The 16,503-nt window shown below is 48.2% G+C and overlaps 1 protein-coding gene across 2 annotated transcripts in view; it reads right to left on the bottom strand.

The window, feature by feature from the left end:
* The window catches only part of GRIPAP1 (GRIP1 associated protein 1), a 65,020-nt gene that overhangs the window by 30,043 nt on the left and 18,474 nt on the right, over nt 1-16,503 (bottom strand). The window contains exons 13-21 of one of the 2 annotated variants that reach the window (XM_083419761.1): nt 14,024-14,116; nt 13,413-13,547; nt 12,390-12,485; nt 9,934-10,146; nt 7,789-7,902; nt 7,568-7,645; nt 5,717-5,812; nt 4,275-4,331; nt 2,658-2,757 (exon numbers count right to left, since the gene is read on the bottom strand). In XM_083419761.1, the coding sequence (XP_083275887.1) occupies nt 2,658-2,757; nt 4,275-4,331; nt 5,717-5,812; nt 7,568-7,645; nt 7,789-7,902; nt 9,934-10,146; nt 12,390-12,485; nt 13,413-13,547; nt 14,024-14,116 (982 nt within the window). The remainder of the gene's footprint in view (nt 1-2,657; nt 2,758-4,274; nt 4,332-5,716; nt 5,813-7,567; nt 7,646-7,788; nt 7,903-9,933; nt 10,147-12,389; nt 12,486-13,412; nt 13,548-14,023; nt 14,117-16,503) is intronic. The other variant, XM_083419762.1, reaches the window with a different exon arrangement.

The following is a 16,503-nucleotide window of genomic DNA, read 5'->3' as shown; positions in this document are numbered from 1 at the left end:
CCTATGTCCCCACTGTGGAAGGACGTGTGGATCCAGAATTGGCCTCCACAGTCACTTACGGACACACCATTAAGACTGTGTTCATGGAAGACAATCTTACTCGGCTACAAATGATCGTCAAAGAAGAAGACGACGCTCAGCTTCCCCTTGACTGTGTATAATGAAACCCAAGAGGACATGATCACTTCCTCCCAAGGTTCCCTGCACTTTCACTTCGCCGATTAAAAACTCTGATGCGTTTCATCTGCAGCAAGGGGAAGTTCTTCCCGTAGAAAAGGGAACATTTTTCAAACAGTTCTCTTCTTCCTACTGCATCCTGACAATGTCTTCCAGTTTCCTGTTGATACTCTAAAGAATAAGCCTTTTGACTTCCTCTCCCCACCTCCGTTACCTTCCTTTTCGCTTGCAGTCCTCATAGATGTCACCTGTTTCCTCCACGGAGAGCAGCTTGCTCTGACTGTGACCTCACACAACCCAGCTCTGCCCCAGCAGCAACACTCCTACACACACAAACATATGCAATTGTGGTGCAGGGCTGCCAGACACAAATCTGACACCCACACTCTCTCTTCCCCATTATCCTCTCTCTCTCTCTGAAGCCTCAGCCAGATGGCTCATTTAAGAGATCAGCTGTTTTCATGCTTACCCACCTGCAGGTCAACTCTACCTTGGCACAGTTCCTTCTACCCTCCCTGGGCCACGCAGCTGACACAGCCAGGTGTCAGACTGACCACAGCACAAGCTGGGCAGCTGGCTTCCTACTGCAGCGGTGTCCGGGGATGGAAGAAGGGGCTGTTTTTCCCATTAGGAATGCTACCCGTGTTCACAGCTACGCTGAGCCAGGAGCTTCGAAAGCTGCTGCCTGAGCAAGTTCTTAATAAATTTTCTGGAAATGCGTTTGCTCCGAATGCTTCATTTATTCCAAACACAGAATTCAAGCGGACTTTCTTCAGCACTGCGAGGGGAGAGGTGACGTCTCAAGCAGGCCTGGTAAGAATCCAGTGCCTCCACCCGTCATGGCTCTCCCATTCAGAGGTGGCTCTAAGCCACCCCAGTCCATATCTTGAGTTGAGTCTCAAGAGTCAAGTCTGGAAAGTTCTCCAGTATCTGATGGCTGAAGACGCAAACGCTTTACCTGCTAAAAACTGTAATATTTTAAATGCCTACCATTCACCATTTTTAAACCTTCCATTATCTCACAACAATGAGTCATCACTGCCTCTCCTCCCCGGGGTGCATCTAACATGAGGTTGAAGACACAGACATGTTATCTGCTGCTAACATAGGTATAGGTAAAGGTAAAGGTACCCCTGCCCATACGGGCCAGTCTTGACAGACTCTAGGGTTGTGCGCCCATCTCACTTAACCCCTAACATTATAGTTGGGGCTAAATATATATGCTATGATTCTAGAGGAACTGTGGGGTGGGGGAAGGAAATCCTATTCAGTATAAGGTGCAAAATTCAGCTTGTCTGTGAGAATATCAGTTTTTGCTTTGTTTTTGCTTTAAAGCAGGTTTCTAGTCCTTAGAGTTCCACATGCAGACTCAAAGGAAGTGTGAGAAACAGCTGGTCAAGCTGAAAAGCCAGAGAGAGGTGGCAGAATAATAAAATTTCTAGTGGTCAGCAGGCAACCCTGAGTGGCCCTACGCACAGCTCTCTGCTCCACTCTACATGTAATGAAACCAGAATTACGCAAAATAGCAAACACTGGGAAATCAACTGTGCAGATCAACTTAAAGTGCATGATTTATATAGCCTGAAAAAAACAGCTTTCTCTTAGAGACGAAGTTAGGTTTCATTGGAGCAGGATTCTCATTATTCTTTTTAAGGGAAAGTGCACCCAGCTCCAAATATCATCTTAGTGGGTATGAAATATGGGCCTGTTAGAAGAGTTTTGTGTGAAGGAGCCCCTAGAGAAGGACAGTTGAATAGGAAAAGCTACTTCCCAGATCCCTATCAGCTCGCCCACGGAGCAACTTGTCACATTGTTTTCTACTTGGGTACAAGCCACCAATCACTACGTGTTATTATTTTACCAGAAAGTCCCACAGCAGGTTACAGCAGTACAAAATACAGCGTTAAAAGCTGTTTAGAACAGCTTGCAGCCTGCCGATTGAAAAGAACACCTGCTTGTAAATCAGAGTGGGAAGTCTAAGACTCGAATGTGGCCCTCCAGACTTTGCTATCTGGCCCTTGGCAGTCTCCCCAAGCCACACCCCTCACTGCCCCTTGTTTTGTATCCTGTTTCCCCCCAGAAAGAATGCTGATAATGCCTTTTGCTTGCCTAGAGGAAGGAAGGAGAGGGGTGTCCTAAGCGCATGCAGAAAGCAGCCCACTGTACAAAGGCAACATTTCCATTTGTTGCCCCTCCTACTTTTGCCTCTGGCACCACCTGCCACCAACATGTGGCCCTCAGCAGGGAAGATCTCCACCCTTCTTGTAGACAGACACAGGCAGGGTGGGGCAGCAGTTGACTGACCCCCTTCCTACCCAGCACTTCACAAGGAAAACATAGCTATTTTGAAAACACCTGTACTCTTCACAGCTGATTCACCAGGTGCATATGTTCCAGGTACAGAAACACAGGGCAATCCCCCCATTTCTGAGCACAACATTCTCTAGAGGGGAGGGGAAGTTCCTTCCTCTTCCTCTCACCTGTCCGGCTCTTGCTATTGGTCAAGATCTCCTGGAGCCGCTCCTGGAGTTTGTCCGCTCGCTTCCGTTCCAGGTGCAGCTGCCTCTTGAGGTCCTTCAACTGTTGGGGGAGAGGGAGGGAGGCGCAAGGGAAATCAGGGCTGGTGGCAGGCTTCAGCAAGGCTCAGACCCACAACCCATTTTCCGTGCCAGAACCCAACCCTGAACAGGCCAATGCAACAGCATAAAAAAGGGTGCCACTGAGCATGGGCAGAGTTAATACTCCCCCCTCTCTCTCACCAGTGCGAGCCACAACCATCCAACCCAGAAGGAAAGGTCAGAGTTGCATACAGATCGCAATTTCTAAGCTCTGGTTCGAAAACTGCTGCTCTGAGCGCGGGACCACGATGTGGGAAGAACGAGGTTCTCTCCCCATACAGCTTCGAAGGCTGCCACCCAAATAGCTGCTATCCAGTTGAACCAGGAAGCACCAGTCTAACTAACTCCATGGAGACCCCTAACCCTAATGCACTTCTGCAGTTAAAGGTCAGAAGACACACACTTCCAGGGATCTTGGAACCCTTCAAAATTGGGCATCACTTGGAGGCCACAGTGACCTCCTCATCAGGGGTGGGTAGAGCCTTGGGAGAGCTGAGCTTCTAAGCAGAGGAAGGGGGCAATTTCTTAGTGCGGTGCAGGGGAAGAGGCATAATAATAATAATAATAATAATAATAATAATAATAATAATAATAATAATTTATTTGTACCCCATCCATCTGGCTGGGTTCCTCAGCCACTCTGGGTGGCTTCCAACAAAGATTAAAAATACATTAAAATGTCACACATTAAAAACTTCCCTAAACAGGGCTGCCTTCAGATGTCTTCTGAATGTCAGGTAGTTGTTTATCTCTTTGACATCTGATGGGAGGGCATTCCACAAGGCGGGTGCCACTACCGAGAAGGCCCTCCGCCTGGTTCCCTGTAGCTTTGCTTCTCGCAGTGAGGGAACTGCCAGAAGGCCCTCAGCATCCGGGCAGAACGATGGGGGTGGAGACGCTCCTTCAGGTCTATTCTGTCCTCTGCATCCCAGCCTCTTTGTGTCTGGTCGCTCGGATAACCAGCTGGGAGCGAGGCAGACGGGCAGGAGGGCATGCGTGAGATGCAGCTCAGCACAGTGAGGAGACCCAAAGCAGCAAGAGCAGCAGCAGCTCAGAATTTGATGCACTTAAGACCCAGGCAGGGGAGGAAACCAAGGGAGCCCAGTGGCTGTTGTGCATTCACAATTCACAGCAGCTCCTTCTTTCTGGGACTTCAACCATAGTACCCCACCCCACCACAAGTGATACATTGCAGTGGACAACTATCGGCCTGCTGCTCCTGATGTTCTCTCTTTAGCAGGGGTGGGGAATGTAGCTCAGGGAGGGGGTCTTCAAGACCTCCAGCAGCCTCCAGCTACATGCTTTCTTGGAGAGAGAGTGCCCTGCCTCTCAAGATGAAATGAGCCCAGAGGAAGAAGGGCAGTTAATGGCCTGAGTCAACAAGGAACGGCAAACTGGGTTCAAAGAGAAAGATAGGCAGGGTCTCTTGCCTCGCCCGCCCCCCCCAACCCACTTCCCTTGGGGAAAGCCCCATCTCACCGCTGCGCTGCCTTTCTTCTCGAGGATCCGCTGCCCGTCAACCGTGTCCTTCACTTCCTGCCAGGGAGACAAGGCCGTCACAAACCACTGGGACCAGAAGTGCCAAATTATGTTTCTATCACACTTTCGGGGGGTGAAAATGCTTGGCAATTCTCCTCTCTGCTCCGTCTCACCCTCTGAGAGGCAGAACAGTTATCATGCAGGGGACAATGGTTGTGTGGATCATGGCTATGCTGAAAGCTGTGGAATCCAGGTCCCACCTTCTGTTTCCCAAAAAATACTAATACCTCTTTTAAAAAAAGGACACATTTCTAGTCCTCATGGTGGACTGGACATTCAGCTTTGGTCCACGTATCTGTTAAGGTCATTATGAATTCTGATTCCGTCTTGAGCGGCACTGGCTACTCCTCCCAGTTTGGTGTCATCTGCAAATCTGATGAGGATCCCCTCGAATCCTTCGTCCAAGTCATTTATAAAGACATTGAACAACAACAGGCCCAGCACAGAGCCCTGTGTCACCCCACTTGTCACTTCCTTGCAAGATGACAAGGAACCATTAGTGAGCACTATACACACCTAAAATCTTCACACTTTGCTGTCTCTACTCACAGATCTCCCTTCCAAATCCTCTGGCCCCCTTCAACCCACCACCAGGGGCACATTCCTCCTGTCACTCTGCCATTTTTCATTTTTATCTCCCAACCTTTGGTCTAAGTAAAGGTAAAGGGACCCCTGACCATTAGGTCCAGTCGTGGCCGACTCTGGGGTTGTGGCTCTCATCTCGCTTTACTGGCCTAGGGAGCCGGCGTACAGCTTCTGGGTCATGTGACCAGCATGACTAAGCCACTTCTGGTGAACCAGAGCAGCGCACGGAAATGCCGTTTACCTTCCCGTCGGAGCGGTACCTATTTATCTACTTGCACTTTGACGTGCTTTCAAACTGCTAGGTTGGCAGGAGCAGGGATCGAGCAACGGGAGCTCACCCCGTAACGGGGATTCGAACCGCCGACCTTCTGATGGGCAAGTCCTAGGCTCTGTGGTTTAACCCACAGCGCCACCCGCGTCCAACCTTTGGTCTAAACTAGGATAGATGGGATAAAAAGACTGATGAGGCACCTGAAGAGAGATCCAAGGGACCCAGACCCAAGGATCTCTGCTACACTCAAACGTAGCACGGGGCACTTTCCACCTAGAGCACCAGACGGGTAACCGGAACTCATTGAGCAGGATCTGCAGAAGTCCAGTCTGGATATGTGACTTGGGGTGGGACAGCACCACCTGCCTATCTGTGCCAGACACTGCAAGCATGCTGGAAAGAAAAGAGGCACAATCCGGCAGATGGGCGAACCCATCAGGAGGGAAGGGAACAGGTGGACCCAGGAACCTCATACTGCCAAGCACCTGTTCCTGGAGGGAGCTGGCAGGCAGCAGCACACACACACCTGTTTCAGTCGGCTGATGGTGTCCAAGTGTTCATCCTTCGCTCTTTCAATCTCTCGCAGCTTCTCCTTGGTTGCTTCCACCTCACGGTCCTTTAGCTGCAGAGGAGAAAACCCAAGAGCAGGCATTGGGGAGCAGATATGGGATTTTCCCAACCCTGCAATTGTTGCTGGTTTAAAAAATGCCAGTGGCTGAGAAGGAGGCACTTGAGGGAGAAGAAAACAGGACCACACTTAAACCTGAACCCCCAGTCAATTCCCCCTGCCCATTTGACCAGCAGACATCTCAAAATCATCAAAAACTCCAAATCAAAGAGCAGAAGCAAAAAGATATCAAAAGAGAACCCACCCACCACCACTTTCGTCCCCTCTGCCGAATGCCAATGTTGTTCTCTTTTAGCTTCGGGGATTCATCCATGTGTTTTAAAGTATGTTTTCTGATCTTTTATGTGCTGTTCTGTTTCAGGTGGTTGCATTTTAAATTTGGGTCCCCACCCTGTTTCTATTATAGCAAATTGCCCCGAAATCCATTTTGATGAAGGGCAGTATAAAAAACATTTTTGAATGACTGCAGCAATAGCTAAATAAATAAGAGGGTGAAAGAGGCATGCTGCTGGTCATGTGAATAACTGAGCTTCGCCATCCAGTTGCTGTAATTCATGAGTAGGCAAACTAAGGCCCAGGGGCCGGATGTGGCCCAATTGCCTTCTCAATCCGGCCCGCGGACAGTCCAGGAATCAGCATGTTTTTACATGAGTAGAATGTGTCCTTTTATTTAAAATGCATCTCTGGGTTATTTGTGGGGCCTGTCTGGTGTTTTTACATGAGTGGAATGTGTGCTTTTATTTAAAATGCACCTCTGGGTTATTTGTGGGGCATAGGAATTCATTCTTTTTTCCCCCTCCAAATTTAGTCCGGCCCCTCACAAGGTCTGAGGGACAGTAGACCGGCCCCCTGCTGAAAAAGTTTGCTGACACCTCCTAATTAGTGAGAAATCCATTGCATCAAACGGCTGGTCCACACCAGAGACACTCCGCCCATCAACCTCCTTCCACAGGGTAACCCACACATACCTGGGCCATTATTTATTGCATATAGAATAGGGTGGAAAGGGTGAAATGGCTGCTGAGCAACACCCACAACTTTGTTACTTATAAAGTAGCACTCTATGCTCTGGCAGCTAAGAAGATCAGAAGGAAGAAACTAGATAAAATAGCGGTCAACTGCAAGGGGGATTCAGATATTTAATTTGGCACATCTTACCAGAGAATCTCCTGCTACTCTATTCTATTTAATGCAACAAATAATTTTAGTAGCCGTGACCGTGGTTTTATTGTATGTGTGGCGCCCCGTGATTTTTATGGTTGTTGTTGTTTTTCTTGTTGTTCTCCTTCTGAATGATGCCATGGCCTATGGCTAGCGCAATAAAAAGTTTAATTGGAATTGGGTAACCCACACAGTCTGCAACAAGGCAGCTTCTGGAGAGTAGAAGTCAAAGAGGAGCATCCGCCAACGGCGTCACCTGGGTTCACTAGCCTCCCACAAGACTGTGGAAGCAGCTCAATGGCCAGAGTGGATCACTGCCATTTCTCCCAATTGGGAAAGGCCAAAATCTTGCTACAAGAAAGAAGTTTCCACCTAAACATTAGGAAGAACTTCCTGACAGTAAGAGCTGTTTGACAGTGGAATTTGCTGCCAAGGAGTGTGGTGGAGTCTCCTTCTTTGGAGGTCTTTAAGCAGAGGCTTGACAACCATATGTCAGGAGTGCTCTGATGGTGTTTCCTGCTTGGCAGGGGCTTGGACTCGATGGCCAACTCTTCCAACTCTATGATTCTATGAAAATATTTCCTGTACCTGCAAGTCAGCCACATGCTGCTCCTTACAGACTCGCATGGCCTCTGCGTGCTCTTGCTGATGCTTTTCTATCAGCTCCTGGGAAAGAGGATGGGAACAATCAGATCCCTGGAGCAGGGCAGGAAGACAGGAACCAAGCGTTTGGGTCCTACTGGCCCTCTGGTAGGGTGCGCCAGTTCTGCCCTGTGACATGTCACTAAGGGGAAGGGGGGTCCAGTCACCTCCGCCTCTTTCAGCCGCCGTTCAAACCAGCCCTTTGTGCCATCCATGGACTGTATTTGGAGGCGCAGCTCTTCCACGGTTTGCTGCATGGACTCCAGTTCCTGACTGCGCGCCTGAAGGGCGAAGAGAAAGGGATACAAGCATAGAATTGGAGACTTGGAAGGGACCCTGAGAGCTATCAACTCGGCAATGCAGGAATCTTTTGCCCAGCTTGGGGATTGAACCCACGGCCCAGAGATTAAGAGTCTCATGCTCTACTAACTGAGCTATCCCAGATGCAGGCAGTAATCCCAGGGGAATTAGCACCAACTAAAGATCAGCACAGAAAACAGGCACTGGGCCTTTAAGGGCAGTGTAGAGGAAGTGAACACACTACCATTTGCTAACAAAATGGCCATCTCTATCACAGGTGAGCAAGGGAAGGGGTGAAAGAAAGGCTGTATGTTATAATAATACAGTGGTACCTCAGGTTAAGTACTTAATTCATGCCGGAGGTCCGTTCTTAACCCGAAACTGTTCTTAACCTGAAGCACCACTTTAGCTAATGTGGCCTCTTGCTGCTGCCGCGCCACCGGAGCATGATTTCTGTTCTCATCCTGAAGCAAAGTACTTAACCTGAGGTAATATTTCTGGGTTAGAGGAGCTGTAACCTGAAGCGTATGTAACCTGAGGTACCACTGTAATAATAATAATAATAATAATAATAATAATAATAATAATAATAATAATAATAATAATTTATTTATACACCGCCCATCTGGCTGGGTTTCCCCAGCCACTCTGGTTGGCTTCCAACTGAATATTAAAAATGATACAGCATCAGAAATTAAAAGCTTCCCTAAACAGGGCCACCTTCAGTTGTCTTTTAAAAGTAAAATAGTTGTTTGTTGCCTTGACATCTGATGGGAGGGCGTTCCACAGGGCAGGCGCCACTACCGAGAAGGCCCTCTGCCTGGTTCCCTGTAACCTCACTTCTCACAGCGAGGGAACCGCCAGAAGGCCCTCAGTGCTGGACCTCAGTGTCTGGGCTGGATGATGGGGGTGGAGACACTCCTTCAGGTATACTGGAGTGGGAGGAGGTAGGCAAGATGCCTCTGCACATTTTATGTGCAAGATTATGCCTCCTGTGGTGAGCAGGTGGCAAGTTTTGCTCCTGTTGCAACAGGAAGAAACTTTACTTTGAACTTTGGGGCAAAATGGCAATCATTCACTTGCACTGAGGGGGTAAGAAAAGGTTGTATCAAGGGACACTGACAGCTAAGCCTACCCCCCCCCCCAACCTTCCTACCAAGGTCTGCCCCCAAGTTCCATTTCCTGGTCATTCTAGAAACTGACTCTGGCATGAAGCAGAACCTAGGAGGTGGCTTTTGAGAGCAAGAACTTACAGCATTGCAAAGGACTGTGTGGCCTTTGCTGTGCGTATTCTCTCACTGCAACGGCATTGTGAGTCGAATCAATGCTTTTCAAATTTAATAATAATAATAATAATAATAATAATAATAATAATAATAAAAATAAATTATTTATATCCCGCCCTCCCCAGTCAAAGCCGGGCTCAGAGCGGCTAACAACAGTAAAAGTAACACAGTTTACATAAAATCACAATCTATTAATTGAAATACATTCTAAAATCAATTCATTCTAAAATCAATTCAGAATCAAATTAATGGCAACCATTGGGCTAGAGTTCTGTGAGGATTACCAAAGGAGGGGGTCAGACTGTGCCTTGGCCAAAGGCCTGGTGGAACAGCTCTGTCTTGCAGGCCCTGCTGAAAGATGTCAAGTCCCGCAGGGCCCTAGTCTCTTGTGACAGAGCGTTCCATCAGATCGGGCCCACGGCCGAAAAAGCCCTGGCTCAGGTTGAGGCCAGCCTAACCTCCCTGTGGCCTGGGACCTCCAAGATGTTTTTATTTGAAGACCGTTAAGGTCCTCCGTGAGACATACCAGGAGACATACCAGGTGGTCCCGTAGGTACGAGGGTCCTAGGCCATATAGGACCCTCGTACCTACAGATGGAAGGCACAGAAATTCAGCCCCCTGAAAACCTCAGCTCTCGTTGAAAGAGGTTCTAGTCCTTAAGACCTGAACAGGCCCATCTTGATGGGAAGACCAGGCCCAGGCACCCAAGCTCCTTTGACCAGTACCTTCTCCTCCTTCAGCTGGACACGCAGCTCATCCTCCTGCCGTTTCTTGTGCTCATGCAGCTCCCTCAGCTCCCGCTCATATCGCGCACGCACAGCGAGCACCTCTTTCTCATGCTGCAGGCGAAGGTTGCCCAGCTCCTCCTTGTGGCGCCCCTTCTCCTGCAGGGTCTCAATGGCCATCTCATCTAGCATGGCCTTGCGCTTCTCAGCCGTCTAGAAAGCAGGCACAAGGCAGAGCAGGCTTATGAGTCGGATATTTTCTAATTTTTATGGTTTACCACACATTGTAATAATAATAATACAGTAATTTATTATTTATACCCCACCCATCTGGCTGAGTTTCCCCAGCCACTCTGGGCGGCTCCCAATCAAGCGTTAAAAACAGTACAGCGTTAAATATTAAAAACTTCCCTGAACAGGGCTGCCTTCAGATGTCTTTTAAAGATAGGATAGCTGCTTATTTCCTTCACATCTGAAGGGTGTTCCACAGGGCGGGTGCCACTACCGAGAAGGCCCTCTGTCTGGTTCCCTGTAACCTCACTTCTAGCAATGAGGGAACCGCCAGAAGGCCCTTGGCGCTGGATCTCAGTGTCCAGGCTGAACAATGGGGGTGGAGACACTTCTTCATGTATACAGGACCGAGGCCATTTCGGGCTTTAAAGGTCAGCACCAACACTTTGAATTGTGCTCGGAAACGTACTGGGAGCCAATGCAGATCTCTCAGGACTGGTGTTATGTGGTCCCGGCAGCCACTCCCAGTCACCAGTCTAGCTGTCGCATTCTGGATTAATTGCAGTTTCTGGGTCACCTTCAAAGGTAGCCCCACGTAGAGCGCGTTGCAGTAGTCCAAGCGGGAGATAACTAGAACATGCAACACTCTGGCGAGACAGACAGCAGGCAGGAAGGGAGTACGAATTGGAGTACTATTTTGTATCATGCAGCTTTTCGGACTGATGAAGCGTGTAGCGAAACCTGTAATATATCTGGAGAACAGGTCTCCTTTTGCCCATTTGCATTATTCTCACCAGGGTGGTAGCTTTGATTTGCCTTCCTGTGACTGATCCATGCATACGGCTTTGTGTTTCCAACTCAAGACCCATTGAAGAACATCTCATCCAGTTCAATCTTTGAAAAACAGCTTTGAAAAATTTCTTCATATTCTCCAGTGTGCTACCCTTGCCATTGTGGCAGCACAGGGTTGCCGTTCTGTGATTGGACTTACACTACTTGTTGAACAGTTCATTTATCCAGTCTGCATAACATTTATTGCACATGTAACTTGTTAAGATAGAGTTGTACATTTATCCACTCCGTGTTTACAGTAACTCCAGGCCTTGTTTAGCACATGGCACCTTATTATGTTTATTGCTTGAATGGTTACAAGTCTATGTCTATTCTAGCTATTAATCTAGTAAATTTGGTTTTATACTTCTACGCCAGTTTTTCAAGAAAGGCAGAACTGAGTAGGCTTCTATGATCAGGAACCACTTCAGTTCACCGCAAATTCTCAACACTACCATTCCCTGCCCGAATTCCCCTTCTCCCTTGTCTTTCACTTTCCTCCAGTCCCCTCAGCTGTGGGTTTTCAAAATGCTTGGGATCGGATGGAATCCAATCTGTGTCTTGTTTAAGGCAGGTAACAGGCTGGCCATATCAAGAGACAGAGCCAAGCTATTGTTCGGTGTTCCATGAATGAGCAGAGCTGAGCTTCAGACCCACAGACTCACTCCTCCCATCACAGACCTGGGGATTTCTGGAATTGATCTCTTACTTGCCTTTTGAAAATCAGAATTCAGGGCAAAATATGGTTTGAGGAAAGGGACGCGGGTGGCGCTGTGAGTTAAACCACAGAGCCTAGGGCTTGCCAATCAGAAGGTCGGCGGTTTGAATCCCCAAGACGGGGTGAACTCCCGTTGCTCGGTCCCTGCTCCTGCCAACCTAGCAGTTCGAAAGCACATCAAAGTGTAAGTAAATAAATAGGTACCACTCTGGCGGGAAGGTAAACAGTGTTTCTGTGTGCTGCTCTGGTTCGCCAGAAGCGGGTTAGTCATGCTGGCCACATGAGCCGGAAGCTGTACGCCGGCTCCCTCGGCCAATAAAGCAAAATGAGCGCCACAACCCCAGAGTCGGCCACGACTAGACCTAATGGTCAGCGGTCCCTTTACCTTTACCTTTATGGTTTGAGGAAGCCATAGCATGCCATAGTCAGACACAACAACAAGCCAGGTTTTGCTGATGATTGGGGTGGGTGTCAGTTCAGAAACCCTGGTGCAAAGGGGGGAGGGAAAAGTCACACACGAGCCTCAGGCTCTGTGTTCTACACCATAGTTTGAAGTTACATCTGAATGTGGCCAGAGTCCAAAGTGAAGTGGCGAGTTTCTTCAGCTAAACTGGGTGCCAAACAGGATTAAATCCACTGCCTGCCCCTCCCTCCATCCTGCCCCCAAACTACTCACCTTTCTGGTTTCATCAAGGTCTTGTAGCAATCTCTCCTTCTCCTGCCCTATTTCTTGTAGCTGCTCCAGGAGACGAGTGTTGGCCCGAAGAGACTCCTGAGGGAGAAAATTAAGATGGCTGTAGAACAAGGCCCTTCCCCGTCCCCCAAGTTCTTTGCTCAACAGCCCAGTTCTGTCACAGACCCTCTTAGGCCTCTGACAGAGGGACTAAAAACATCCAAGAGCACATCACTGAGAATAGATTTCCCGTAACACATTTTGGCCCACCTTACAAGGCTCTTAGAAGGATTACTGAGATCAGATACATGATGCACTTTGAACACTCATCTGCCCCCCCACCCGCCGCTGCCGCCACAAGCACTTAATGTACATGCTGAGAACTTTAAATACCCTTTTGTGCTCGCCATCCAAGAGTGAAAAAAGGGCGGAACTTTTTCCAACACGGGCAAACGCAACTTAACCAAGTCATTTTTGTTAAGTGGTCCCTCAATATACTTGAACCACCGTTTGCACCCACCACTTAAAAACAAGTTAGAGACAAAGTCCAGCACCGAAACAGCGGTGAAATGCTTCATCTGGAAACAGAAGGAAGGGTGGTGAAGGGGAGGGGGAGAGAAAATTGACTAAGCACCCAAAGAATCGTTGAAAGAAAGGAAAGGTCGTGGCCAGGGTGGAATGGGAGACTAGAAGCAAGAAGGGGTACTATAAAGAGATAAAATGAAAGTAGAGGAGAAAATTAATAAGTCATGGAAACAAACTTTTGGGCAGCGAAGCAGGACGCGAGCCTTCTTTCTACCTTCTTGCTGTCATTTGCAATCTGAACGGCGAATGTTCTAAAACTGGCCATTTTTGCATACTGTGCCCCAAGGGTGGTGGGAGGAAGGAAACGCAGTGTGCTGAGATGTGCTTCTTCCCTCCCCTCCTGAATATGCAAAGTGGGCCAGCTGACCCCTGTATGATGCAGCAGACTCCCCGGGGGGCCTCTGGAAAGGCCTGTGAGGATGAAGAGCACCTTGGGCCTACCTGCAGCTGAGTGTTGAGGTCCTCCCGCTGTGCCGCCAGCACCTCCTTCTCGCTCTGTCGCTGCTGCAGCTCGGCCCCCAGTGCCGCCACCTGGTCTCGCATCAGATTCATCTCTTGGGTCTTGGAGGTCTGTATCTACGTGGTGAGAGAGAGGGTGCAGGTGGGGAAGAGGGGAGGCTCGGGTCATTTTGAGGAAACCACAGGATGCCTTGTAGACTGTACACCCACCCAAGTCACGCTTGGCCTTCTGGGATCTGGAGGGCCACAGGTTCCCCAAAGTTCTTGCCAAGAGGGACCAGCTGTTAAACCAATCTGGGAATTGTGAGGGGAACAGGGGTCTCCTAACAACATTCAGCACCCTTAACAAACTACAATTCCCAGGATTCTTTGGGAAGCGGTGACTGTTTCAAGCGGCATGATGCTGCTTTAACTGTATAGTACAGATGGGGCCTCAGAGCTCTGGAGTTGAAAATAGGGTGCGTGCACATGTATGTGTGCGCGCGCAAGCACACACCTGTTAAAAATTGCCAGCCTTGGTCTTTCCCATCCCAGCTTCTGCTGCCACCCTATGCCACCCTCTTGAGCGCTTGCATCCACAGAGGGCCTGGTACCTGTTCTAACGCTGCCAGGTTGGTTCTCAGAGCATCGTTCTCAGACAGAATGGTCTCAACCTGTTCCTGGCTCTCCGCACTTTGGCAAGCAACCTGATGCCCGACGAAGCACAGGATGAGCAAAGGATAGGGACCAGAGGGAGACAGGGAGAAAGAAAGAAAGAAAGAAAGAAAGAAAGAAAGAAAGAAAGAAAGAAAGACCAAAGCAGGAGAAAAAGAAGAGAAGGGATTAAAAATACAAAGCAGAACACAGAGGCAGCAGTATTGCAATAGGGGTTTTTTGTTGCTTTTAATAGAAAAAGCAGGTTTCTTTTGCTTTAAAACCAAATGAGGAGAGGAAATCAACACGAACTGCAAATTTCAAAGAGACCAACAAAACAAAACAGGTTTCGTACACATAGTTATTGAGACAAGGCACTGTTATTAAAGACTCAAAATAAGCACAAGACATATTTAGAAAAAGGAGGAGTGTTGATAAATGCAAATGAAGAGGGGGAGGGGAAACCTCTTAGGAAGAAAAGAGGCCTAAGAAAAGAAACGTGAAAGCAAAACACGAAGGGGAAAATATCACTGGATGGTAAGATGGGAGGGGTCGAGAAGGAGGTTATGAAGGGGAGCTGGCAAGCGCGAGGCAGGCCCTCCACCTTATGGCTCAGGGCCAGGGCATCTGCTTGCCTGCAAAGGTTCCAGCTTCAATCCCTGACCTCTCAAGTTAGGGCTGGAAAATCCCCTGTCTGAAACCCTGGAGAGCCATTGCCAATCACTGCAGACAAGACTGAGTGGTGTGGACCAGAAGTGTGACTTGGTATAAGGTACCTTCCTATGTAGGGACATGGGTGGCGCTGTGGGTTAAACCACAGAGCCTAGGACTTGCCGATCAGAAGGTCGGCGGTTCGAATCCCCGCAACAGGGTGAGCTCCCATTGCTTGGTCCCTGCTCCTGCCAACCTGGCAGTTCGAAAGCACGTCAAAGTGCAAGTAGATAAATAGGTACCGCTCCGGCGGGAAGGTAAACGGTGTTTCCATGCGCTGCTTTGGTACGCCAGAAGTGGCTTAGTCATGCTGGCCACATGACCCGGAAGCTGTACGCCGGCTCCCTCAGCCAATAAAGTGAGATGAGCGCCGCAACCCCAGAGTCAGCCACGACTGGACCTAATGGTCAGGGGTCGCTTTACCTTTAACCTCCTATGTTCACCCACAGTGCCTCGGGCACAATTAAACTTGGGTGGAGTTAGAAGACTGAGGGCCGGGACACTGAACTATGAACAGGGTGGATAAAAATCATTTTTTTTATTTAAATTGGATTGTTTTGATTTAAATTTCATTTTTTAAAATTTAAATTGGATTTTTAAAATAAAATGCTTTCGGAGGAAAAATCTTTTTAAAGGAATGTTTCTATTTAAGTTACATTATAGTCCAAAGGCTATTCATCAGAAAATAAGGTTTGTTTTACGTTTTTCATGTGTGCTAAAACTCAGTCTAAATTTGTTGTTGTTTTTTAAATCGTTTAACCACATCAGTTAACAAACATGGATACATATGCTATAATGTTATTGTTTCAGTTAAATAAATTGTTTAAATTGTTATTACGGAAATGATTATTTTTCTCCTTCCAATAAAGTACAGCAGAAAAATTGTCTAAATATAAACAGTTAACCTCACAATAACTTCATAATTATCTGTCTATGTATTTCTAATAGTGTAACCAAATCTGTAATTTTGGATATAACTGTAAAAACTACTCTGAAAATTTATCATTCCAAAAATGAAACCTTCATCTGCTTGTAAATATTAAGATCATACCAGCAAGAATGAGTCTTTCTGTAAAAGAATGATTTAACTCAAGTCTTACAGACTAGTGATTGAAATCGTGATTGAAATCGATTTGATTTAAATCAAATCCACCCTGACCATGAACTCTGTGCTCCAACTGAGCCCACAGGCTAAACTATGCAGTAGGGATAAGGAACCTGTGGTCCCCAGGCAGCATGGCCAATGATACAGGATGATAGGAGTCTAGAGTCCAGCAACCAGTAGAGGGGCATCGGTCCTTCATCCCTGCTACAGAGGTCCCCAGGACACTGGGCAGCCCACACCCCAGAGTCCTCTTCAGGAGAGTAGGAATAGCTACAGTCACTGCCAGGCAGGCTGGCGTCTGGATTGGCCTGAATAGGCCATGGCTAGGAGTCTGGCTAGCAGTTCAAAAGCACGCCGAAGTGCAAGTAGATAAATAGGTACCACTCCGGCGGGAAGTTAAACAGCGTTTCCGTGCGCTGCTCTGGTTCGCCAGAAGAGGCTTAGTCATGCTGGCCACCTGACCCGGAAGCAGTACACCGGCTCCCTCGGCCAATAAAGCGAGATGAGCGCCGCAACCCCAGAGTCGGCCACAACTGGACCTAATGGTCAGGGGTCCCTTTACCTTCAGGAGTCTGGCTAATTGCCTTTCCCTGATAAATAAGGCTGAGCCTCCAGCTGCTCTGT

This window comes from Podarcis tiliguerta (genome assembly GCF_965153285.1).
Source record: "Podarcis tiliguerta genome assembly, chromosome: 17".
Taxonomy (NCBI): Eukaryota; Metazoa; Chordata; class Lepidosauria; order Squamata; family Lacertidae; genus Podarcis; species Podarcis tiliguerta.
This window is presented reverse-complemented; position numbering and strand designations above follow the sequence as displayed.